General features: G+C 37.3%; 1 protein-coding gene across 2 annotated transcripts in view; it reads right to left on the bottom strand.

Moving 5' to 3' along the window:
* HOOK3 (hook microtubule tethering protein 3) overlaps window positions 1-24,894 on the bottom strand; it is an 87,403-nt gene that overhangs the window by 14,177 nt on the left and 48,332 nt on the right. For both annotated transcript variants that reach the window (XM_065740709.1, XM_065740710.1), the window contains exons 11-19: window positions 24,138-24,339; window positions 20,716-20,826; window positions 17,054-17,141; window positions 16,426-16,495; window positions 11,383-11,523; window positions 9,571-9,658; window positions 5,556-5,590; window positions 4,706-4,788; window positions 2,227-2,327 (exon numbers count right to left, since the gene is read on the bottom strand). In XM_065740709.1, the coding sequence (XP_065596781.1) occupies window positions 2,227-2,327; window positions 4,706-4,788; window positions 5,556-5,590; window positions 9,571-9,658; window positions 11,383-11,523; window positions 16,426-16,495; window positions 17,054-17,141; window positions 20,716-20,826; window positions 24,138-24,339 (919 nt within the window). The remainder of the gene's footprint in view (window positions 1-2,226; window positions 2,328-4,705; window positions 4,789-5,555; window positions 5,591-9,570; window positions 9,659-11,382; window positions 11,524-16,425; window positions 16,496-17,053; window positions 17,142-20,715; window positions 20,827-24,137; window positions 24,340-24,894) is intronic.

Below are 24,894 nucleotides of genomic sequence, written 5' to 3'. Positions count from 1 at the left end.
ATTTCTAAGAAAACACAGACTGGACTTGGATACAAATTCTGTAGTGGAAGGGTATGACTGTACTCATCTTCACACACAAAGAAGAATAATGAAAGTTGATAAGATCACAAAAAGCTAACCTGACTAAAATAACTAATAACTATTGCATAAAACATCCCATAGTAACACAACACATACAAATAAATCTTACTGAAAGGGGAGGTCAGGACTCTCATCAGAATACCCTGAGAAACAGTAAGCAACATAAGACATAAGGGGAAAAAAAAAATGGAAAAGATTTGTTTAGATTTCCAAAAGGCCTTTGAAAAACCTTACCGGAAGCCACTGAGGAAACTACATCGAAATAATGGAAGGAAGCATAGAATTCTGCCACATTAGGAACCCATTTACAGATTCCAACTTAATCCTACTCAGCCACAGCAGACTACTTCTTACTGTCGTGAACACTGTCATGGTTTTGTGATTTTTCTTGTCGGTATTCCACATCAGAACATCATGTAAAACAAAGGGAGTTAAAAGAGTTAATGTTCTGGTTCCGTGGACTGCCTTTTTTGGGCATTTTGCCTCCTTGAATGGGAGACGAAGGGCGTTCCTGGAGGAGCTGACAGGCAGAGGAAGAAAGGTGGGAGCTCTTATTTGTGGACTCTCTTGTCTCTCTCCTTTTGTTTGATTTTGTTGGATTTAGAAAATTACTATCCCTTCTCAGATCATTGCCGTTGGTATTTTTTTAGACCCATTTGCTATCTCTGTACCCTTTCCCCTCTCCCCCTCTCCTGGAGGACAAAGCCATGCTGCAAAAGGCGGGCAGTTTTGGTTTTTTTTTTCCCTTTTTTTTTTGTGCCTCTCACAGACTCAGATCTAGAGACAACTCTGTGACAACTGGTAAGAATGAAAACACTATTATGCTTTTAAGACACAAACAAAATATCAAGGTATAGTCAGAAAAATGGAACTATGGTTGAGATCTCAGTACTGCCATCTTGAAGCTGGCAGTATAGCCACATCCTCAATTTCACAAGTAAATATTAGTCACCCATAAACATAGATTAAAAAGCAAAGGTAAACCAATACTAAACATAAATAGAAGAATTTAACAGCTTTTGCAGATGATCTGGTAAAAATACTACTTTCCTTAGAAAAAGCATCTGTAGAGGAGTTCATACTAGAATGGTTTCTAAAAAAATTAGATGAGCCAGGACACAAACAGAAACCAGGGAGCAAAAGATGAATAAATAAAATGAAATTTAAATGGGTGATCATGACTCTGGTACATCTGTAACTACCGCTGGCTGTAAAATGTGAGGGCCATAACAGAGAAGAAACTGTCAAAAGTGTTCCCAGCAAGAATAAGACAAAAAATTCACTGAGCAGTAAGAGCTGAGTAAGAACTGTAGCAGCTAAGAGGTTAAACTCATAAAACCATCTATCAAATTATCTACTGCAGGTAAGACAGGCATTATTGACTGAGCAGTGTGAGAAGCCCACACAATCTAGAAACACACGTAAATGGATGCAGCCACCCATTAGGCAAAGAACTCCAAAATTCCTCTTTCTTCCCTGTTTGTGAATCTTACTCAAAAGAAGAAAAACTGATGAAAGCAGAGATTGTTGGTTGAATTGTGCCAGTACTTGGTCTCAATAAGCTACGTTTGAGTGTACAGAGGCATAACCTTTGTGTCAAAAGTCCCCATAAGTCCCAACACAAATGCAAACTGAAGAATATTTTTGCTTGTAGACTTTTCTTTCCTTGTTAGTTTATACATGTGGTTATCTGATTCTGAAAGACAGAGCGGATATTTCACATCATGTCTTAGTAAGGACATGACTTCAGCTGATCTTCAGTACTGTCACTCAGAGACACAAGTATTGAAGAATTTTGACAAATTTTGACAAGAATTTTGACAAGTATTGAAAAATTTTGATTTTGGTGTGTCAGATTTGACTGGGTGATTCCCAAAAATCTGCAGCCATGGGTACGTATGTTTACAGAGTCAGCAGAAGGGTTTATGGATAGGCAGCAAAAGGGGACAGCCATGAACACAAGAAGAGTAAAATATGCAGAATAAATAAATACTGCGTACTGTAAGAAGGTAAAGAAACACCATTTTTTTTCTTGACCTTACCATTATAAATTAGAGTTAATACAGTTAACTTCTTTATTTTTTTATTCCTGAAGACAATATGTGGTGCAGACTATCAGACAGGAATCATTAATGTAGAACTTACACTTTTGGCTTTTTCCAAATACTTTTTATAACGCTCTTCCATTTGTTTCATTTCCTCCTCCTTCTTCCGTAAAGCTTCTTGTAATTCTTCAATTTTCAGCGCTTTATATAAGGAGGTACACATTCAAAAATAACAATTATATTATTTTACTTTCACAAGTTTAAACAGACATTTAAGGCACAGCTAGAACATACTGCAGTTAAGAAAAGCTTACATAAGTAACATAATTCAGCAGACATCATAATTTTAATTATTAAACACCTTGGGAAAAGAACAAATGCGTACTCTTTCCTAATCTCTAGCGATTGAAGTACACAAGTTTTGTGTATTAAAAAAATGAAAAAGAGAAAGGGAATCAAATCACTGCAATTATTTATCAGACTCGCAAAATCAGTTTCTTAACACAATATAGACTACAAAGTATCTTGGTACTGTAACTTGGACAAAAATGACTTTACCTATTCTATGTGAGATTAATGATTAAAAGGCATGATGCTTGCTTAGATACTTTCCATTTTAACATTAGACAAAAATTATCTGAATTACAACATTAATATATTCAATCTAAGTTATTCCACAGCGTCATGGTTTTATGATTTTTGTTATATTATTGATATTCCACATCCTAACATCATGTAGTGTATTAGGAGTTAAAGAGTTAATGCTCCAGCTCCATGGATCATCGATAGTTCCAGGTATACCTGTCTCAGAAGAGAAGAAGAACTACATTCCCCAGAGGACTGTGAGATGCTTTGCATTTTTACGTGTTTACGCACAGAGGGAAAGATAAAAACTGTCTGCAGTCATGGGACCGTCTCTATTCCCTTTGGGATCGACTCAGCAATGGGGTGTTTGTTGCAGCCGTCTGCCTTCGGCATTAGTGCGAGGCCTTCAGTTTATCAGACACTCTCTCTCTTGCTCATTTTATCTGATTCATTAGCTTCGATTCCAATTATTTTGTATTATACTGTATATTTTGCTTTCTGATATCTTATTTAGTAAATTAGCTTTCCTCCTCAGATCGTTGCCACTGTTTTCTTCTAGGCCCATCTCCCTTCTTCCTTTTTCCCTTTCCCCCTTCCTCTTCCCCAGGGCATGGGCCCACGGGTCCCCTGCCTCAATCGTCATGGTACCAGGTCAAACCAGCTCACAAACTATTGACACACAGCAATGCAGGCCAGGACAGTTTCCTGAACTGACTGAAAAAATACACTGAGGCACTATCAGTTCTGTGGCCTTCTTTTGTCATATTTTTTCATGTTTATCCTATAGTTTTCTCCTTAATCATTTGGAAAACACCAAGCTGGTAATAAGATCGAGTAATATTTCAGCATTCAAGAGGACAAAGTCCTGTTGAAAGTCTTCACTGATCAATAAAAGAATCAAATTAGACGGTCTTCTACATTATAAGAATTCCTAAGTTTTTCATGGTAGGATGATTCTTGTATAATGTCCAATCCTTTTGGAAACACCCAGGACAGCTAAAAGAACCTGAAGAAATATTCACACATCTTTTATCCCAAGTATGAGAAGAAAGGAAAAAGTGCCAGTATTTTGATTTCATCAAGACTAAAGGTAAGGCCAGATTTTTAGAAAGCAACTACAGAAGCTTTGACATGTCTTGATTTTTTATAAAACAGAGAGTCAGTAAATTGTTCTTACTTTACTCTAAGGCTTATCAAGCAAGACAGGATCATAAATTTATTCTCTTCTATTCTCTTCAATTACAAGTGTTCTACCACTTGCTATGACAAAACTTTACAACATATTCTGTAGTTTAAGGTCAACACAATTAAAAGCCCTTTTGTACAGAGAATTTTTGCAATGAATACTGAAATTACATTTCAGTCTTCCTAGATCTCTTCGTGATTACTTTTGGCACATACCAGAACAAACTGAAATTGGTTGCAAGCCATGTTCTATAGTGAGCAAGCTTCTAAACAACAACCTAGATATAGTAATATTTCTCAAGAAATAAATAGCATGATTGTACTAAAGATGAGTCATTCTCAGCTAGATGCTAAGGATTTGGAAACCATCTGTCTATATCATATAAAACCAACGCTCTTGTTGACTACTGTCCAAAAGTTTTATCAAATTACAACACAGTTCTAATCCGTCAAATGAAAATATATGAAAGAATATATACTGTTAGTAAAAATAACCTAGGGATCTTCAAAATTAAGATGTTAGGAGACACAACAGTTCTGAGCAGCTGAGGTTCAAAAACAGATATAATACTGAGTAGCTATTTCTATGGTCATAGTCATCTTTAACACACCATCTCCTTCATTTCAATTATTATAAGCATTTTTTCTGGGCCACCATAATTTCTGAAGAAATTAACAACTAATATCACTGCTATTTAAAATGCACATTTTGTTTAACCTGCACTTTCTCTACACGTATTCTAATTGCAGACCTCACAAATGAAGTACTTCACAAAGAAAAGGAACAGGCTGGATGCCAGTAAACTCACAACTGTTATTGCATCTTGGTTCCAAATCCTCAATAATAGCTCGTTTCTTCTGTAGCTCATTATTAGCTTCATGGAGCTTCTCACTGTTGCAAATCATAAAGGTACATACTGTTTTCCCAATATACTTACTGTGACTGAATGAACATTAAATGATCTTTAAAACAAAAGACAAACAAACAAAAAAACTCAAATAGCAATATACTTCCTATGACATTACTGATTTTTGCTGTGGGGCATGAGGACAGAAGACAGATATATCAACGTCACTGTGAAAATATTTATAACATAAGCTGAAAATTATTACAGTATATGGAAAAAAAACAGATTCATTCTCAGTCCAAAGTTATAAACTTACATTATAACTTGCAGTAAATTGTACAGCCAGTGCCTAAAATCAACACTTGTAACCAAGATTACATTCTGAAAGAATGACTGAACCCCAAAGCAACAGAAACTATGTGAACAACTTTGCAAAGAAAGAAGTGAGCAACTCTTCACATTTTAGAAAGCAGAAATAGTAGAACAAAATAATAACACTTTCTAAAATGCTCCCTTATGCCCTATTAAAATCCAAAGAGATCTGTCAGAACAAAATAACTCTTTTTACGCAATGTTAGGCAACATGTTCTAATTATCGTAAAATGATGGTTCACTTGTAGCTTTCACTATTTGTCAAGGGTTTTCTATGAAATGAAAATAATATCCAAAGAGCAGACTCCCTAACTCTCCTGTTCAAAAGAAGTTTATCTTACTTGTACATCTTTCAGATGCATTACTGAGTATCTGCCTTCCCTGCCATATGGAAGACACATTTAAATGGAAAGCAAAATAAGACTAACACAATACTTACAGGTGTTCTTCAAGTTTCTTTTTCAGAAGAACTGACTAAAATGGAAAATTAAATGTGTTACTTTGATATCTTATGGTGCTTTAACATAATTTCAAATTCATTTTAAGATACAGTTTTGACATTCTAACCAAAATCCACCTTTTTACTGCACTCAGATTTAGATCACAATTGTACACCCAATCAAAAAGCAATCTGAATTAAGATATGTAATAAATTAGTTGAAACAAATTTTTACAACTTTACAAACTTTTACAATGGTATTTTTACAACTTTTCTGTTTCTCATCTCTACTGATAAGTAAAAAAAATATCACACCACTTACAGTGTTCCACTCCCTGGTTATAGCATTTCAAAAAGCTCTTTAATTATAACCTTCAAAGTAATTCTTATTTTAATCTTAAACTCACTTTATACACAGTGAGTATTTAAAAAAAAATAAAAATCAATAATGGACTATGAACTGAAAGTAATGTTAAGTAAATAGAAAGCCATACTCACAATAGCCTTGAGCAGAAGCCCATGCCAAGAAACAGAGATGACATTAGCATAAAGCAAAACAGCAGCCAACAGAATAAACTATTTAGAAAGTACATGAATACAAAAGTATATGCATATTTTCAGGCATGCACATTTTTCTCCTCTATTCTCATCAGTTGTTTCATACTGTAACATTTTCTAAAACATACCAATAAAAACAAAAATTAAGAAATAGTAAAAAGCACATTTATAAATCATAACATAAGCCAGAATTTCAAAAGAGAACAACTGCTGTTTTGTGAAGTCATTTAGGACAAAAATGATACAAGTACCATAACAGGAAAAAATATGTTGGGCTACAATCACAATAAAGAGATACCTGTGTTTTTCTGGGATAATTATGAACTGTGCTTTTTCACACAGATCAAGTGCAAGACAAATGCTAAGTACTAAATCAGAATGACCATTTTGTTTTGTCTTTATCCTACAGCAATCAAAGTGGAGCTCTAGCATGTGACAACTGCTCAAGAATATCACCATCAACAAAATTACTTCACTGTTTTTCCTCCAGTGGTCTTTCAGTACATGTTTTGACATCCAGACAGCAGGAACAATTACACTGTGCATCTCCTCCCACATTTATGATTTGTTACAGGTAAAGGCTTCCAAATATTGTTTTTGATCACATTCCTGGGTCATGTTTTTCACATGTCTAACTTCAGAGTTGTGTTTCCTTATTGGACTGTAATAGAATGGGGGAGTACGCAAAAATAAGCTAATATGACTCCACTGACTATAGAGTCGAAAATTTAGAGCAGCTAAATATCTGTACATTTTGACCACTTTGTTTTTTGTTTTTACAGTTCTCTGAACAACTACTGCATTGCCAGCTCTTTAGTAACAATAGATCTTTCTTGGTCACAAAGTATTTAAATTGGAAAAGTCACTTATGTCTGACCATTTGGAGCATTACGGATTGGTTTAGCTAATAAAGGGAAAAATTGGCAGCAGTGACTATTCATTTTGCTAAGGCTTCTAAGAAAATTAAAAATTATCTCAGCTTTTGTTCTGAGGATCCTTACGTTACTTTTGGATACGGACTGGGAGAAAACCAATCAGCAAGGAGTAACCCGCTTCCGATCCAGATAGATCAAATGTAAGAAGCTAACAATTCATAGCACATGCCATTGAAAGAAGCTAGAATGAGTTACCCAGACAGAGTAATTCACCCAAGAAACAAGAAGGGAAAAAAAGGATAAAAGGTAAAACATGCATCTTTATCAACCCAGAAGACATATATTCTCAAAGTAAGACAGATAAATTAAAATCAATTACTCCTGAAAAGGAGTGATAAAGCATGCAACTTACATAATAAGGCTGTTAGGAGTACTTATTGAGCAGCCCTACACATGTACACGTCCTAAAGGACAAAAAATTGAACCTGCTGTTCTGACACACCACGGATGTCTCACTTGATACGGCACTTTGGAAGACCAAGATAAGGAGGCCATCCTTTGGCTAGCAAGGTAGTACCCAGAAGGGACTACTCATGAATCCCATTATACACTGTGAATCCCAATATGTCTCTGCCCATTATAGGCCTAATCATACTGATCATACTAATCATACACATAGTCTTCCTAACATCCTCTTTCCACTGCACCTCAGTACATAAATGACACAGCATCTCCATCTGGATCTCAGTAATAACATTTGCCTCTACTGCTTCTTGTTCAAGTTTAAAATTTGACTTCAACTTCGAGAACAAACAAAAAAAAAAAACCCAAAATCACAACAACAACAAAAAACATTAAATAAACAGTGAAGATAATTACAAACAGGACCTGCAATTTTCAAGGTTGTTCATATTTACACTGCTAAGTAAGCAAAAACAAATATTTCAATGCACTGCTGCAGGAATTTAGTAAAAATAAGAAAAAAGTTTATCAGTGATGCATCAATGAATTGCATGCTGTGTGCCTTCTTATCTCTGTTCCCAAGATTCTGAGCAATCACTATTTTAAGGACAGCTTATGGATGACTTCAAGATGTCCCAGTACAACTTGATTACCCTTAACATTGGGTTTAACTGAGGTTTGCTATGCTTTGTGTTAAGAGTGGATGAGATGTCCATTCAGATGTTCCTGCAGCCTCAACTGAACTGATTCTACTCTTTTGCTTCTTTAAGAGAGGTGGAGGTCTACACATTGAGCTCAGCAAAACAGGCCAAGAGGTTACTGTGTATGTATAACCACTTGTTTGGTCATACCTACACAGAAGTGAGAAAAGCAGCTAATTGATAACTTACTCCAGCTTTGCTTAGCAACACCTGTTTGGTACACACACTGTACTATGGTGCTAGCAAAATCACCTCATATGATGCCTACACAGGCTGCAACCAGCCCTGTAAGCAAGCTGCAAACATGCCCTAAACTACAATCCAAATCAAAGTTTTATAAAGGAACAGAATTCCAGGGTAGTAAACAATGCTGAATTCAATTAGATAGGGACCATTTACAATACTCAGTAGCTAAGAAAAATGCTTTCATATTCTTGTACACTCTGAAAAATCTGACTTTGGTAAATGAGTAAGAATGCAAAGAACACCTGAGAATTGTGAAATAGTATGAACCTACTTTAAAATGCCCTCTAAAACACGTTTTAAATTACTTAGGAAAATAACCTTAATTGAAGCAGATTATGTTTTATGCAGTTTATTCTGAAAATAAATGGGACAAGTTAAATTAAAAACTCTTAAAATGAAAACAAGCACCTAGAAGACCTGTTATTTTTTAATATAAATTCATTAAAAAAACTCAAAAAATGCAACACATTACAACTTTTTGCCAATTAGTAGGGGAATACACTGGAATTGTGAGTGCACACTGTATATTTATCATCCTGCAAACCACTGATTTCAAGAAAGCTAGAGAGGTTCTTGTGTCAAATATAGGAGGTAGCAAAAGCATTTCTGGAAAATGTGGAAAACTGAAAGTTGCTCTTCATATTAACTGCCATGATGTGCATTTTATACTAAAAAAAAACCAAACACCTCTGTGTGTGCACACAGAAAACGCTGCATTATGTTAATCATTTGCCATTTTCAGTTTTGGCCTGCCAAGCTTCTTGCATTAGATAATACATTTAACAAAATTACAGGGCATCGACCAGCAGAATGGCTCTTAAATTCCACAACTAAAACAAAAATAACTTAAGATTTTTCAACTCTCTATTCTAACTATATACTTTTAAACAATGCTGTGTTTGGAATTGGAACAAATTTAATCAAATAAGACATGCTTCTTATTTTCTCCGCACAGAATGTTCTTTTTTTTCCTACAGAAATGTCTTTCATCTTATATTCTATTTAAAGAAGAATACTTCAGCGTTAAGACAATAACAAAGAATATGCTAAACAGTAAGACATTTTTAGTTGTCTAATTCTTTACTATGCAACAAGCAGAATCTTTTAGAAAAAGTACCATGTTTAAATCACTGCAACAACCTGAATGTAAATCTGATATAGATTTCTACTTACATCTTCAGCTCTCGAATCTTGATCTTGTAAAGATTTTTGTAGTTCTTCAACCTGGGATTGCACTTCAAGAAGTCTCTGATTTACCAATCTGTAAATAGGTAAAATTTTGTTTTTCAGAAAACAAAAGATTTCAAGATGATGCCTAAGACTTTAAGGGTTTAGTATTTTCACATCTACAAAAGATGTAGATACTGTATTTAATTCACTAAAAATTTACAACAGAACTTGATACAACAATTCCAGAGATCAGAGTCAGCAGTCTCCCAGAACACTTTGATACTTTTCCAAGTCAGTGTTGGATATAAGTCATAAAGAAATTATTTCCATATATACACGAGAAGAGTTTCTAACTCTTTTGAAATTCTGTTTGAGTACAGCTACTCTATTACCTTCACGCAGTCACAGAATCCTAACAACTTGCAGGCTGATAAGCACTTCCTGAGTTTACCTAAATCTGACTTCTTCCCTGAAGCAGGTTCAATTACCACAGACTGCTTTAACATAGAGGTTTGGATACCACTAAGGTTGGAGGTCAGTCAGTTTCTTTGTGCTTCGCTTTTAAAGGTTAGAAATTTCTTCAGGTCATATTTTTCCTTTTGTATTCCTTCAGAATCTCCTGTACACAAAATAGTTTCTGTTGCCTCCTGTACTTCCACTCTCAACCAGCTGTCTTCTTTACACGCTCCCATTAAGCAGATGTCCATCACAGAATGATCTTCCCTATGCCATCCTTTCTGCAAGCTGAACAAACCCCATCCTTGGTCTTACCACATACTACACATTCCAGCATCCCCATCTCAACACTCCTGTATGTCAATGTCTTTCCTACTCTGATGTGTTCCAAAACTACATGCTATATCCAGTGCAAGTGCTGATGATACATGAAGAAGCACTTTCCTCCAACTAACTCCCATCAGCTAATTTTTCCAGACTCCTGTTAGCACTACAATTCACCATGACTGAATTTACCATGCATTCATTCTATACGTCACCATTCTGAATGGAAGACTGTGACAAAGGCTTCACCAAAGCTAATTCCACGTAGGTAGCCACCTATTTCATTGTAGAAGACAATCACATTAGTCAGGCCGAAAATATTTCCCACTTGGCTTGCACAATTATCCCTCATGTGACTGGAAGCAGATTCTAGAAGGATTTATTTCAGTCAGCTTGCTCCTTTTTCTTGCCTTTTTGAAGGTGAGTGTGGCACTGAACTTTTCTTCAGAAGCTTCAATGAACTACCAAGAACTTTCAAAGACTAAATGAAGAGTGGTCATACAGAAGTAGAAGTCAGCTTTACTTAGCATTATCTTAGCATCCTCAGATGCATCTTGTCTGTCTCCATGGATGCCTATATCCAGGAACATGTGCTGCTGTGTTTAGAATGTAACCAAGCATGGAGATAACCTTTATGGGCAATACATTCCAGTGTTCACCAACACTGACAGTGAAGAAGTATTTTCTTACATTTAGTTGGAATTTCATGTGTTTCAGTTTGTGCCCATTGCCTCTTTCCCTACCACTACTAAAAGACACTAGCTGCACCTTCTTTAGGAACTTCCATCAGATTTTTAAACACTGATAACATCCCCCTGAGCTTACGTTCTTTACAGCTTATGAAGCCTTTCCATCTCTGATTCTTTTTGTTCTGCAGTACTTTAATCACATCGTTTTGGCATTTCACTCAATGCAGTAAGTCTATGCTTTTACTGTGGTTGTACAAAAAGTCTCAAAAGTGTACAGCACTGTCTGAAAAAAAAAAAATCAATGCAACTTGGGGGGCTGAGGACAATACCTGTTCTGAACTCTTACCTGTTCTCTGTCTCCAATTCATTCTTCCGTAAATTTGCATCATCAAGAAGGCTCTGCAACAAGGCAATCTTTTCATTGTCAGAACCTTCCTGGTTCAACTTCAAAATCTTGTTCTCATGCTGAAGGCGAATGAGTTTTTCCCTAAACATTTGAAATACAATTTTACAGAAATCAGTATGTCAGTTTCTATAAAGAAGAAAACAATTCACCACAGGATGTGTAAAGATAGTGTAAAGATTGTCTCATCTATTTAGGGGAGACATTTGAAACAACAATTACGTTTTCAAGCCCCCAAATTAAAATCCAGTTAAAGGAGCTGTAATTTTTGAAAGTAACACAAAGAAAGTTGCCTCAATACCCCTATGAAATCTCAGAGTATAGCAGGGCATGTTTATTAGGTAGAGTACAGAAAATGCAGAACTAAATACCAACCATAAAGGGAGGTTGTAATCTCAGTTGTAACTGAACTACTCCAAGAACCTAGGGAAGCTACCTCTACTTCAGGGTCTGCTTTTCCTCATGTTACTTGCTCATTTACTCAGGCATATCTGACAGGCCTCAGACTGTAAATATTTCCCATCCAGTCTGCAGGTTTCCTTCATGAGATGGAGAAAGGTGCTTACAAACAGATTCATGCTCTGTCATAACATGGGGAACATGAGAACAGTAGCTGTCATTCCATTGAGTGGGCTGCCTTCCCATTTTACCTGCAGAAGCAGCAGCCCAGACTTTCAGATCAGAAAGTTCTAATAGTAAGGCAGCTACTGCAACTGTCTCTACAGAGTAGGCAAAGAGGCCCCATTTGAGGAGCTGTGAACAGTCTGCATAGATGCATATTTCCATAAAATCTCGCTATCATCTTCAGGAGTCAAAAGTGAGGAGACAGTGAAATGACAAGTCTGCCCCTAAGTATTGACAGCATTTGTGGTTCTGGTCTTCTCTCATTCAATCATGTAAGTTAATGCAGTGTATGGGAACTGCTGAATCATGGCCTGAGCCACCGACTGATCACCTGAGGTGAGCCCTAAGTCAGCTGCGGGAGCAGAGGTGGAGTCTGACTCCACCTCTCCTAGACCCCATTTAAGGGCTGACCACCACTGGGGAAAAGGATCTCTTGTTGGAGATCCCTCCCTTGCGGAGTTTCCTTTGTGAGCCTCAATCTTTGGAGACAGGTGTGTGTTCTTAGTATTAACTGTCTCTTTACTATCTGGATAATCCTGCTAAAATATACCATCTTTGTTGACTAACTATACCATTCAGTATTATTCACTGGTGTCTTACCCTACAATTAGTGAGCCCGGCAGGCTTTAAATAAAAAAACAAAACGAAAAAAAACCCTACACTAAAGATGTCGTTCATTTGGAATATCTTTAAATGGAGCATGAGGGAGAATATTACCCCCCCTAGAGCAAGGTATTCCAGGCCTGATCCCAGGACTTCAGGGATAACCCTGTTATGGACTAATAACTCATTGAAAAATGGAGTTTACTGTGGGTCACGGGGAGTATTTCTCCTTCCCCATCCCACTTAACAGATTATTTCCATGACCTAAGCATCAGTATACTACTTACAAAGGAGCACCAGCTTGCTGCACCCACTGTGGCTTGATTAAACCAGATGGAAAAACAAACAGTAATATAGAAAATAAAAAACAGCTATTACATAATTGCACTGAAAAATTAGAGCAGCAACTGTGCATATTAACTGTGCATATTAAGTAAAAAAAAAAAGCACAAAAAACAGGCCTAAACGCTCCAATGAAACAAATTTGTAACATTTCAGTAGATGACACTCAGAACTCTGAGGCAATGGACCTGGGTAATCCAGAGGATAAGATTTTGAAATCTGATCTCAAATCTCCATCCACAATGGATCCCTTTGAGATCCATCCCATAATAACACAAAAAGGTACAGGATAGACTGACAGGGATGCCCCCAGATTGACGGTCCCCTTTTGAAACATATTTGCATGTGACAGCTCATCCATACATGGCAAATGATGGACCTAGTACAACCGTTCCAACAAAAGCCTAGAGAAAGTATACCATCATAGCTATTGAGATTGCGGGATGCAGGAGTGAAGAGTGTTTTGGTCAGTGGGACCAAATTGGCATCTGTAACTTCATAACTGGCCCTTAGGCAAAGGTTATATGCTGCCAGTCAATACAGTGAAAATAATTCCATAATAGATTGGTTGATGGCAGCACAACACTTAACTTAGCCAAATAAAGCTGATATACCTCTGCATATTGGTTTATGGTATTCTACAGAGTACTTTCATATTTGAGAACTGGGTATAAGAGAGATACATTTGACAGCCCAGATATGGAAAAGTTCACACTGGGAATTAGAGACCTAGTATTACAGCAGGCTCCTTCCCACCTCTACAGGACACTGGTCTCCATATTGAACCCCTTAGTGGCTTCAGTGGCTACTGTCCAACCAGCTGCACAGTTAATAATAGTAGACTTTTTCCCCAGTATAAAAAAGACAGGGATCTCTTAGAAAGAGTCCAGCGCAGGGCCACAAAGATGGTGAAGGGCCTGGAGGATCTCCCCTATGAATAAAGGCTGAGTGAACTCTTTTCAGACTCTTTTCAGCAGTATGTGGAGACAGGACAAGGGGGAACGGATAGAAACTGCAGCACAGGAGGTTCCACACGAATGTGCACAATAACTTCTTTATGGTGAGGGTAATGGAGCACTGGCACAGGCTGCCCAAGGGGGGTTGTGGAATCTCCTTCTCTGGAGATACTCAAGACCTGCCTGGATGCCTACCTGTGCGACCTGGTGTAGGGAACCTGCTTTGGCAGGGCTGTTGGATTCGATGATCTCTTGAGGTCCCTTCCAACCCCTATGATTCTATGACTAAGGGGATACAGAGCGCCTTGTTCCAAGTGGCAGAGGAAGCTGAGGTCCACCCAATTAGGACCGAGAAGGCTGCCCCACAGGCATACTGATCAGGCCCCATACAGGTATCTCAGAAAACAATGTTTAATGACGGGATAAGGGCCAGGCTCACCTTTGCCAAAACTGATGGGCAAACCCAATCATATTCTACTTCAGTTATGAAAACAGTTATGGAATGATCAGAAATTTCAAAGTGCTCCCAGAAAATTGGGAGTACAAGTAATACAAAAGACAAAAGAATTTAGCAGACTTGACAGTACCAAATAGGAGGAAAAAAACTCCACAGGTGTCTCAGGCTAGGATGCCTGAGCTGCCTAAGTAAAAGACTTGGGTCTGGCAAAATTCATGGAGTGACGAGGGTCATTGGGTCCCTTAGGACCTCCAGACAGAACTGGAGGCCCTGTGTAGAACTGACCATATTTTAGACAAAGACAAATATAGAAAGAGTCATGTTGGTGGACATGGGCACAGAGATATCGATAATTTAGGGTGATCCATCTAGGTTTAATGGTGATAGAGTGATGATTGGTGGGTTTGGGGGACAGACCATTATGGTCACCCAAACATGGTTAAGACTGGGGTTGGGCATTTCCCATCCTGGAAGTATGAAGTATCTGTTGTCCCAGGCCCAGAATACATCTTGGGCATAAACATTTTATGGTGTCTGGCTCTCCAGATGACTGTGGGAAAGTTCAGACTTTGACAGAGGTACATTAGTATTTGGACCGTACAGACAAAATGAGAGTCCATGTGAAACATGAACCTACCTGCTTGATGAAACCGTGACAGATTACTAATAGTATGGACTCCTGGGGGGACATGATGAAATATCAAGGACAATGCAGGAATTAGAAAAAGTGGGCATTTTAAGACCTGCACACAGTCCATATAGTTTCCCCATACATCCAGCACAAAAGTCAGATGGAACATGGAGAATGACAGTGGATTATAGGGAACTGAATAAGGTCATACTAACCATTCATGCAGCTGTACCCAATATTGCCTCCCTAACAGACACACTAAGTAGGGAAATGAAAACCTACCACTGTGTCCTAGACTTGGCAAATGTATTCTGATTACTGAAAAATCATAAGATCAGTTTGCATTTACAATTAACTTTATAAAAAGTTACTCCTTTATCACTGAAATTATGATATAACCCCACGAGGGTCTTTCATAGAGATACAAAAAAAAAATTCAACAGATTTCTGAGATGTGGCTCTCTTTCAATAACTTAGTTTTCAGATTACAGCGATAATGAATGAGCTTCCTGTCAGGGCTAAACATAACTATCAACTTCTTACGCTACACTTATGCTCTTTCAGCTCTGCCATAGCTGTTCTGCTATTTCACAGATCGTAACCATTTACAATGATATTAAACTGATGTTGTGGTTTTGTGGTTTTGATGCCGGTATTCCACACCAGAGCATCACGCAGCAGTGAAGGAGTTAATGCTGTGGGAGCAGCAGAGGGGCGGAGCTCCGCACCGGATGCAGGCGGCGCTCTGCCTGGGCGCGTTCCTCTGGGCTGCCCTGGAGGTTCAGCTCCTCCTTAACGTAAGCTCAAAGCTCACAGCTTTTGGTTTTGGAAACTTTCATCTCTCTCTCAATTGTTCAATTTTATTATACTTAGTAAAGTTACCGTTCCTTCTCAGATCGTGCCGTTGTTTGTTTCCGCCTCCCCCAGGAGCACGCAGCTCTGCTCGTGGCGGCTGACGCAGTTTTTTTTTCTTTTTCTCTCCTCTCTCCCTTCTCGGTTTCCCTTGGGTCACTGTCACGGATAACACCGTGACAATTGATTACAAAATCTACTGTTCCTTTCACAGTGTTAGCCATTTTCACTTTGCACAACAGCAAGTCTTAGGATTCTAATAGAGCACAGTGGCAAGTTCCATGAATTCTATGCAAGAAAAGCACAGACTGAGGCAGTTTCTTGCTCTTCCTTATGGAGCACAAAATGAAAAAGGTCAAATTAACTTTGTCCTAAGCATAAAAGTTCCTGCTGTACAAAAATCCAAAATGAGATAAAAAACCATTAACTGCAGAAACTTTTCAGCACTTATTATGAAATAAACCACTCATTTATGAGTACATCATAATGATTAGTACAATAAAGCAAACATATTAGCTTACTTTATTTCAGGAGTAACAATTTCTGCTGCTAAGCTGTCTGAAGGTTCTTGTCCTCCTAGGGGCATCAGTCCTGGGTCAGGAAAAGTAACACACTGAGCAAACAGACCAGATACTTTCTTTTTAAATAAAAATAATAATAATAAATTTTGTTCTACAAGTTTGGAATTTTTGAGTAATTCTATATAACAGAAATGACATAGAGTCAAGCTACAGCAGTACAGACAAGCACAATTTCATTTGGAGAACAACTGCTTTCTATGTCTACAATCTGTCTGGTCTATGTGATTTTTGTGGTGTATTTTATCTTATTTAAGAAGCTGTGCAGCACAACAAATACACTGCAACATATGAAATACCATATATACCTGAGAAAGCTTGAGTAATTCTCTTCAGACTGACTAAACAGAAATTAGAAATACATCCTATAACTATCACAGTGGGGAGTAGAAAACTCTGATTGACTGAAATCAGAAGTTATACAGTTCACGAGTAGCAGAAGCAGCTTCTCACTGATGCTCTCACAGAAGTCTAAATTTATTTTCTGCTAAACAAAGCACAATTGGTACTCGTCATATAAATCTCATGAACTTTAGAAAAGATACTTTTTATCTCTGTATTTGTCCTTTACCTGTAGTGGTGAGTTGACCCTCCTGTGCTTGTACACATCTGAGTTCTTCAATAGTTTCTTTCAAAGAATCTCTTTCGGTTCTTAATCTCTAAATAAGTGGAAGGAGAATATACGTAAGTTTTGGCACTGCCATTCCACCTTTAAACTATACTATCTGACAAAACACAGCATCAGCACTTTCTAAAGAATTTCATGCGACACCAGAGACTGCTTTTCGAATTAAGGCATTTCAGCCTATTTCATAACAGAATAAGAAATTTGAAGTATTTCACACAAACAGTGTTATTTTTGGAGGAGGTTTGATGCTCTGCTAACACACTTAAGGGGAGTAAAAACATTAGGGTGTGAGCTGACAAGATCATTTTATTAGCAGCACAAAGCTCTGGTACCAGGTAGTAAACCATTAAGAATCATTAAGCCATCTTCCTCTTCCCTTCATCAGGGGTTTGTTCCAAGGGAAAGCAAAGTAAGAAGACAATGCAGGTGTTACCCTCAACAAGAAATCAAAATTTAGCCAAGAGTGAAATAAAAGGCACAATCGACACAAGACAAGCTGCTTTAGCTTGGTTTTGTTTCTCCTTCAGCAGTGAAAGTGTGAGCAGCAGTTCCATAACCTCTTCCTGATGTGTGTCAACTGTCCCTGCCATTCACCAGCCTGAATCTCAGGTAGTTAAGAAAACTAGTTGTTTGAGATCCAGTCCAAAAAAACTGAAGAACAGAACAAGTGCATCTTGGGATCTAAACTGACAGGCTCTTGAAGTAGCATTATGTAAATACTCGATTTGACAGAAGTCTCCTTTTGTCAAAATGAGAATTTACAGAGAACATCAAGTTGTAGTCCGGAAAGATGCCAAAAATGAGTTGAAAATGAAAGGAGAACAAAAAATATTTAAAGATCTACGTTGTAGCTTGCTCCAAAATGAGAAATATCCAGCGTCACTAAAAGGTCCAAGTCAGACTTCAACTTTGTGTAGGTATAGAGTTGTGTATACTGATAGCCCCTTGAATGTGAACCCATTAACAGTTTAATTCAGATAAATATTTTATATTTCAGCCAAAAGGACTACTTTGGTGAGGTGTGACTGAGGCTTCTGTTGTATTTCTGAATCCCGCCCTGGTGTAACTGTCAAAACAATCCAGATAAAGTGTGTGTTCTGTTACCACAGCAAGCCATTTCACAAGTCTCACAGGTTAAAAAGCTGGTTTTACTATATTTAGAAAAGCACCCACAGAGTGCTCAAATTCAGATGCTGAAAACAAAGATTCTGCAGTCTGTTACAGTTGGAAGACATCAAGCCAATAATCAAATACTAGCATACCTGAATGAACAGACAAAGCTCTAAGTCTTTTGTACTGCGAAGACAAAGTCAACTCATTCAAATTACACTACTTCTCAAACAACAGACCACGGAAGTGAAATTCACCTATAAAGCTAGAAATATCAAATACTGTACCACTTTGCCAGAATATAAAGAAAAGGACAACACTGATTTCTCTATTTCTAGAATGTAAAAATACCATTATGTAGCTTCTGATCTGTGATGGGCAATGCTAGCGAAACTCATATGACAACAGGGAAGAGTAGGTAACACTGGTGGTGAATCACTAATACAAATGTTAAGAATCTTCTCAACTGTAAACTAGTTCTTGAAGGTGCCTATCTATTCAAAAGACAGTACTGAAAAACAACCTAAGTAAAAAAAAAAAATTGCTATTAGCCAGGCAATAAAATGAAAACTGTACAACAGTCACCTGCAATTCAGATCCTTTGTGCAAGATAAAATGGTCTGTCAAGCAACAGATCAGTGACAAACACAAGCTTACCACATTCTTAAACGTAACAAAATCAAACTTAAAAAAAAAAAAACTTTAAATAAGAAGCAGAGATGAAAGCCAAAGCACAAATGATTACTATAAGCATTCCAATTTGAGCTGAAGAGCAGATGGAAGTGATATGGCCAAATATTGATAGTAGATGAAAAATTTAACAAAATATGGAAATAAAAGACCTGTGAACTGAAAGTAAGTTAACATTCACTATTTTACAATTACTATTTAAGGGCAAGGATTGAACACTCTTGAAAGGATTTAATAGGTATGTGAAGGACAGAAACTGTTTTCCTTTCCTTTGTCTCAAAGCTTGCTTCACAAGCAAGGCCTTTTCTAGTGAAAAGACTGACTGATAACTGTCGATTACCTAGATGGGGGTCATGATGCCTCAGTGCCTCTGCTTATGGTTGTAAAGACAAGGAGAAATAGGGGCAAACAGTCTTTCTTGAGGGGTACGCCTTTGAGAAGCTGACCACCACAAAAAGATGATAATGCTCCTTCATGGCAATGAAGGCACCATCCCCTGTTGGCTTATCTGCTGGGCCAGATATGTCACACAGAGAGAAAAGAAAAAAAAACTGAGAAATGGGGGATAAAAAGGCCTTCACTGATTCTGGGTAAAGAACTTTGGGAGAAGAACTCCCGAAGAAAAAACTTTTGAAGGAGAACTCCCAGGAAAGAATTCCCTGAGGGGAAAACCTCTTTGGAAGAACCCCTTGGCCTGCTTGCTGCGAAGCTTCCTGGCTGTCTCCCATCACCTGCAGTGACTATAGAGTTCCTGAGATCAACAGACCTACTACACACCTCGCTGAATCTACGGTTGCTTTCTGCCATGTCTCCTCGCTTTTCATCTCTTTTCTATTGCCCACCCTATATCCCTAAGCAACTAACATTTATAATAAACTGGTTGGGCTAACATTTGACATTGTGTCTTAATTTCATGCCGAGTATACATATAATCAAAGAACTATCTCTCCCTCCTCTATATTGGAGTGTGACAAGGTAACATGGTATATTGAAGGAAAGGCCTACATAGAATCTGGCTGATGGATTTATACTTCAGTCAAGCCTGAGAAATTTCTGACTCAGAAGTGCCAGCCATGCTCAGAAGCACTGCAAATGCATTAAAAACAAAACAAAACAAAAAAAGTTGCGAAACTAGAATATGAAAGAAAAATCTGAAGGACTGGTCTTAGCAAGTGGTGACAGAGTAACTGATCTCAGAAACACTAGCAGTACATGACAGAGAGGAACAGAACAGACCAGTCCTGCATGTTGACATTACAAGATAGATCAGTGAAATATCATAAAAGGCAAGATTATAACAACAGAAACATCCTTCTACAAGACTCCTAATGCCTCTTGCTGCAGTGTTCACAATACCATAAAGAGAAGCATGCAGATGGTATCTCAAAGAAAGATCTTTAAAGAAAAAATAAAAAGAATGAATGAAACAGGAGTTTAGCTATTGGAAGATACTGCAAAAACACCTGCTTTAAATAGTCAATCAGAACACATGACAATTACATTGTTTATTAACTTTCTCATGAGGAAAGGTAAAGAAACAACCACAGATCTCAACTGTGAAGACACTTAAAAAAAAAAAGTGTTGCATATGATTTTGTACAGCCACTTAATTATATGTTGTACAGTTCTTAGATTTAAAAAGGATCTTGTAAAATACACATGAAGAAATTGTAAGTGGAAAAAAAACCTCCCTATTTTAAAAAGGCTGCTGTAAATAGCTAATTTTTTATGACATCTCTCTGTTAAAGAGGACAAAAAGTTGCTTTCAAACTACAAAAATAAACCCCCACCACCTTGGCACTTACATCTTTTTCTTTTTGGAGGCTGTCTACTTTTTCTTTCAGCCGTTTGCATTCATAATCTAATTTATCAGCTTTCTTGGATTCTTCAGATAACCTGTTTTGTAGTTCAACTGCCTGTGAGAACAAGAATCAATCATTTGTCTGCAAATATTAGTATTAAAACAAAATACATAAGACACAAGTAGCCAATCACCATGCACCATAAGTTATTTTGTAAAAGAAGTGAAATGTTTATCTATAGCATTACTAAAAACTGCCTGCTGTTCTGTGTTTCAGCAAGTATTAGAACTCATGACAAAGACATGAAGAAAAACCTGCAAAGTACATTCAGTGTATCTACACAAGCAGAAGTTTAAGCCTAAACCTAACAGGGAAGAAAAACAAAACAAACAAACAAAAAAGCTATGTACTTCAGTGATCACATTGCTCAAGAGCAGTAGAAAAATCCTTCCCTATGTCTGAGAAGCCTAGGAAATTAAATTTCATCAAGGATTTTTTTTTTTTTTTTTTTTTTTTTTTATCTACAACTGCCATTTAGCCTCACTCAAATCACCAGTTTATGTAGACAGGTAAGGTCTCTTAACCTGAGATATTCCTAACTGTTTATCAATTCAATAATATAAAGATTCAGTCACATGCTCATAATCAGTTTACTTCACTTTAGAATGAAATATATGGCTAACAGTGTCAAGTATATACTTTCAGCTACAGATTAGCAAGGAGCTTATTAAATAAGTAAAAATGCAAAAGCTGAGCAGAAACTATCAGTAAAAAGAATGCAAATCAGCAAAGTTATGCCTTTCCAAAGTCCTCAACCTTTACTAACAAAAGCTCATTCTCAGACTTTAGTAATACTCAAAATGTAGAAAGCATAGAAGCGAGTAATCTGAATAAAGACTGAGATGCAAATACATAAGGTAAATGATGACTCAGCTGAAGACATAATGCTTCTTCTGATACAAGTCATAAAGTGGCATTCTCATGGCTTTCAAATTACAGAAAAAGTGAATACCGAATTGTCAATGCAAAGCAGTAGCTGTGCCTACATAAGACTGTCTAGTGGTTCCAATTATGCTTTACTTTTACTGTGAAAACCTGTAAGAAAATAACTACTAGATACTACCACAGTCTTAGTCCTGGAATGAAGGATACTGTTGTTTTTTGTTTATTTTTAAATAAAATCTAGAAATAAAAAAAACCACGCCTGCCTTTTCCAAGATCAGAAAAGAAATTTACAATGCCAGATTTGAAAATATATTCTATTTTTCAGATGTTACTTCCAAAACTAGGGGTATAAAAAGAATGAAGGCCTTCATCTGTGATTCTGTCCTCTCTGTAAAATAGGTATATTCATACCTCAACTGGAATAAATGCATTAATGTCTGTAATCACTCAAGCTATGGTAATGTTATGTAGAAAACCACAGCAGGAAATAAACTGCTGTCTAGAATCAGGATTTGGGAGTGTACAGAAAGATATGCAATTATATAGTAATGCAGATTAAAAAAAAATAGTATAAACTGCTGTCACATTTACTGAGCATTATCTGATATGGAATGAGTAAAGCAGAAATCTTGCAAACAAAAGCAGGACATACTGTTAAAAACACATCAAAACACACATGCACAAAGGGGCTGAATTAAAATTACAAAAATAATTCTGGAATCTGCACACTTGAAATCTTCAAGCTGCAATAAAAGTTTTCTTAGAAAAAGCTTGCACTTGCTTTCAGGAAAGTAAACAAAGCTTCCTAAATAAATGCTGTTTTGTCTCGAAGTGCAATCCACCACCATCGACCTCATCTTACTGAAACTAGTATGTGAGATTTCCTTGCATATCACTACAATTGTTTGAACTTGTACCCACACAGCACAGAGAAATAACCCCAATAACTCCTCTGCTGTCATCATCTTAAGTGAGGTTGAATCCCTTCACACACCAGGGAAGACATATTACACTACAGTAGCAAGCTAGTGCTCACTGGTATAACATCTGAATCTTTACACCTGGTTTAATTTTTTACAGCAGAAGTTAAAATTCACAGAAAATAATTCCATGACAATTCATAGGCAGCTTCAAAAAAAAAAAAATCCAACAGAACACATTTTATATTACACACTCTGTAATAATTTTGAGACACTGTAATTAGGTGAAAGAAACTATCACCAGTCACCTGATGATCACTCCAGTGGACCAGTTCTATACATATTATCAGTACCTCATATGTGAAATCTGACCCCTAGAGCACAGGAAGGAAGTAGTACTTTTTGCAAAACAAATGACAGGACTGCCCTTTCCAAAATCCTTATCTCAGTAAAGTACAACCAATCAGATGTAGACATGAAGGTTACACAATTATTTTTGTGTACTTGGCTGGTCAAAGGCAAGAAATATTTAAGCTGTAAACGTGATACTACTTGTGTATGAATTATTACTGCTTTCTGAATTTACTTTTTCCTTTGACTATTACATCAGTATTTTTCTCATCCAAGTTCTTCTTTTCTGGTGGAATCATTTCACCTTTATCTACAACTAGTCCACAGTGGCTGAAGCTTATCGTCTTAACTACAAAGTTGACCACAGGCAGGAAAACATTTTCAAGTCTTAGGACCACACAATATACCAGGTCTTGTAGTCAGTGATTGCTTTTGCATTCTTATTCTACTGTAAGCTGCATATAGGGCCTCTCGTACCAGGACCAACTGGAGTTAAAGATCACACAGAAATACCCAGCAAGCACTACTACTCTTAACAAATCAGCCTATGTCTGGTCCTGAAACCAGATCTAAGAATTATGTCTTACCAATGTAGAAGCAGAGACATTAGCATATCTTCCTTCTTTATAGAAACAGGATCACATGATGCACTGTTAAGCCATAAGAACAGATATCCTTCACTCTAAAGAGTGTACTGCTCAAAAATTCTGTACTCTGCTGGGCGGTGGTAAACAACAAGGATAGCATACATCCTTCTCTGGTTAGACCTATACATAACTAGAAAATTCATATGTGTCTAACTAGGAAAAAAAATGAAAGATACTTAACCAAGTGAGTAACTTACCTCAGCTATAGTACATCCCTCGCTGCTGTAAATTTCTAAGTAAAAAGTATATACTTAGCCTTACAGAAAAGGCTATAACCCAAGCCTTACTACTGAGTATGATTTAGGAATAATTTAAGACAAATAATCTTCAAACCCATTGATTTTTTAATAGATAATAAGAAGCGGTGGATGCTTGACAAAAACATTTGTCGGTAAAATTCAAACAGATGTAAGAACTGCAGGAACAGATATGAAAGGCAGTACATAAAATACAAGGGGGTGTTTGTTCATCATTTGTATTTTACTTTGAGGTATTAGCTGTGTTATGAAAAGGAAGTGCTTAAAAATGCAGAGAAATGTTGTGTTGACAATGCTTTTCTCACCTGCCTCTTATATGTCTCCAGCTGACTGCGTGCTGCATTGGCCTTCCTTAGTTCTTCTTCCAGGCTTACAGTATTTTGCATGTACATTGTATTCTTCTCTTCTAAGAGTTTCACTTGCCGACGCAAATCACCCAGGTCTTCTAATTTCTTCTTATAAGACTCCACTTGGCTTTCCAACTTGGCTACTTTATCAGAAGAATGCCTGGAAGGAAAGATTTGTATGAAATTTGTACTCTGAAAGCTAAGGAAATCAAATGCCCCAAAGCTTTCCTCCATGTTTTGAATTAACAGAAGACACTCCAAGGCATCACAGGTAACACAAGAAAGTGATCATTACCAGGTATTTTCACTGGAGTACTGAGTCCAGGCCTGGGGCCCCCTGCATAAGGAAGACACAGAGCTCTTGGAATGGGTCCAGAGGAGGGCCACTAAAATTATCAGAGAGCTGGAACCTCTCCTATGAAGAAAGGTTGAGGAAGCTGGGCTTGCTTAGCTTGGAGAAGAGAAGGCTCCGGGGCGACCTCATTGTGGCCTTCCAATACTAGAAGGGAGCATATCAGCAGAAGAGGTAATGACTGTTTACATAGGCTAATAGTGATAGGATAAGGGAGAATGGTTTTAAACTAAGACAGGAGAGATTTAGATTAGATGTTAGGACAAAGTTTTTTACTCAGAGGGTGTTGATGCATTGGAACAGGTTGCTCAGAGAGGCTGAGGATGGCCCATCCCTGAAGGCATTCAAGGCAAGGCTAGATGT

Source organism: Cyrtonyx montezumae, unplaced genomic scaffold (assembly GCF_038088225.1).
Source record: "Cyrtonyx montezumae isolate F1298 unplaced genomic scaffold, pur_monq_1.0 scaffold_29, whole genome shotgun sequence".
Taxonomy (NCBI): Eukaryota; Metazoa; Chordata; class Aves; order Galliformes; family Odontophoridae; genus Cyrtonyx; species Cyrtonyx montezumae.
This window is presented reverse-complemented; position numbering and strand designations above follow the sequence as displayed.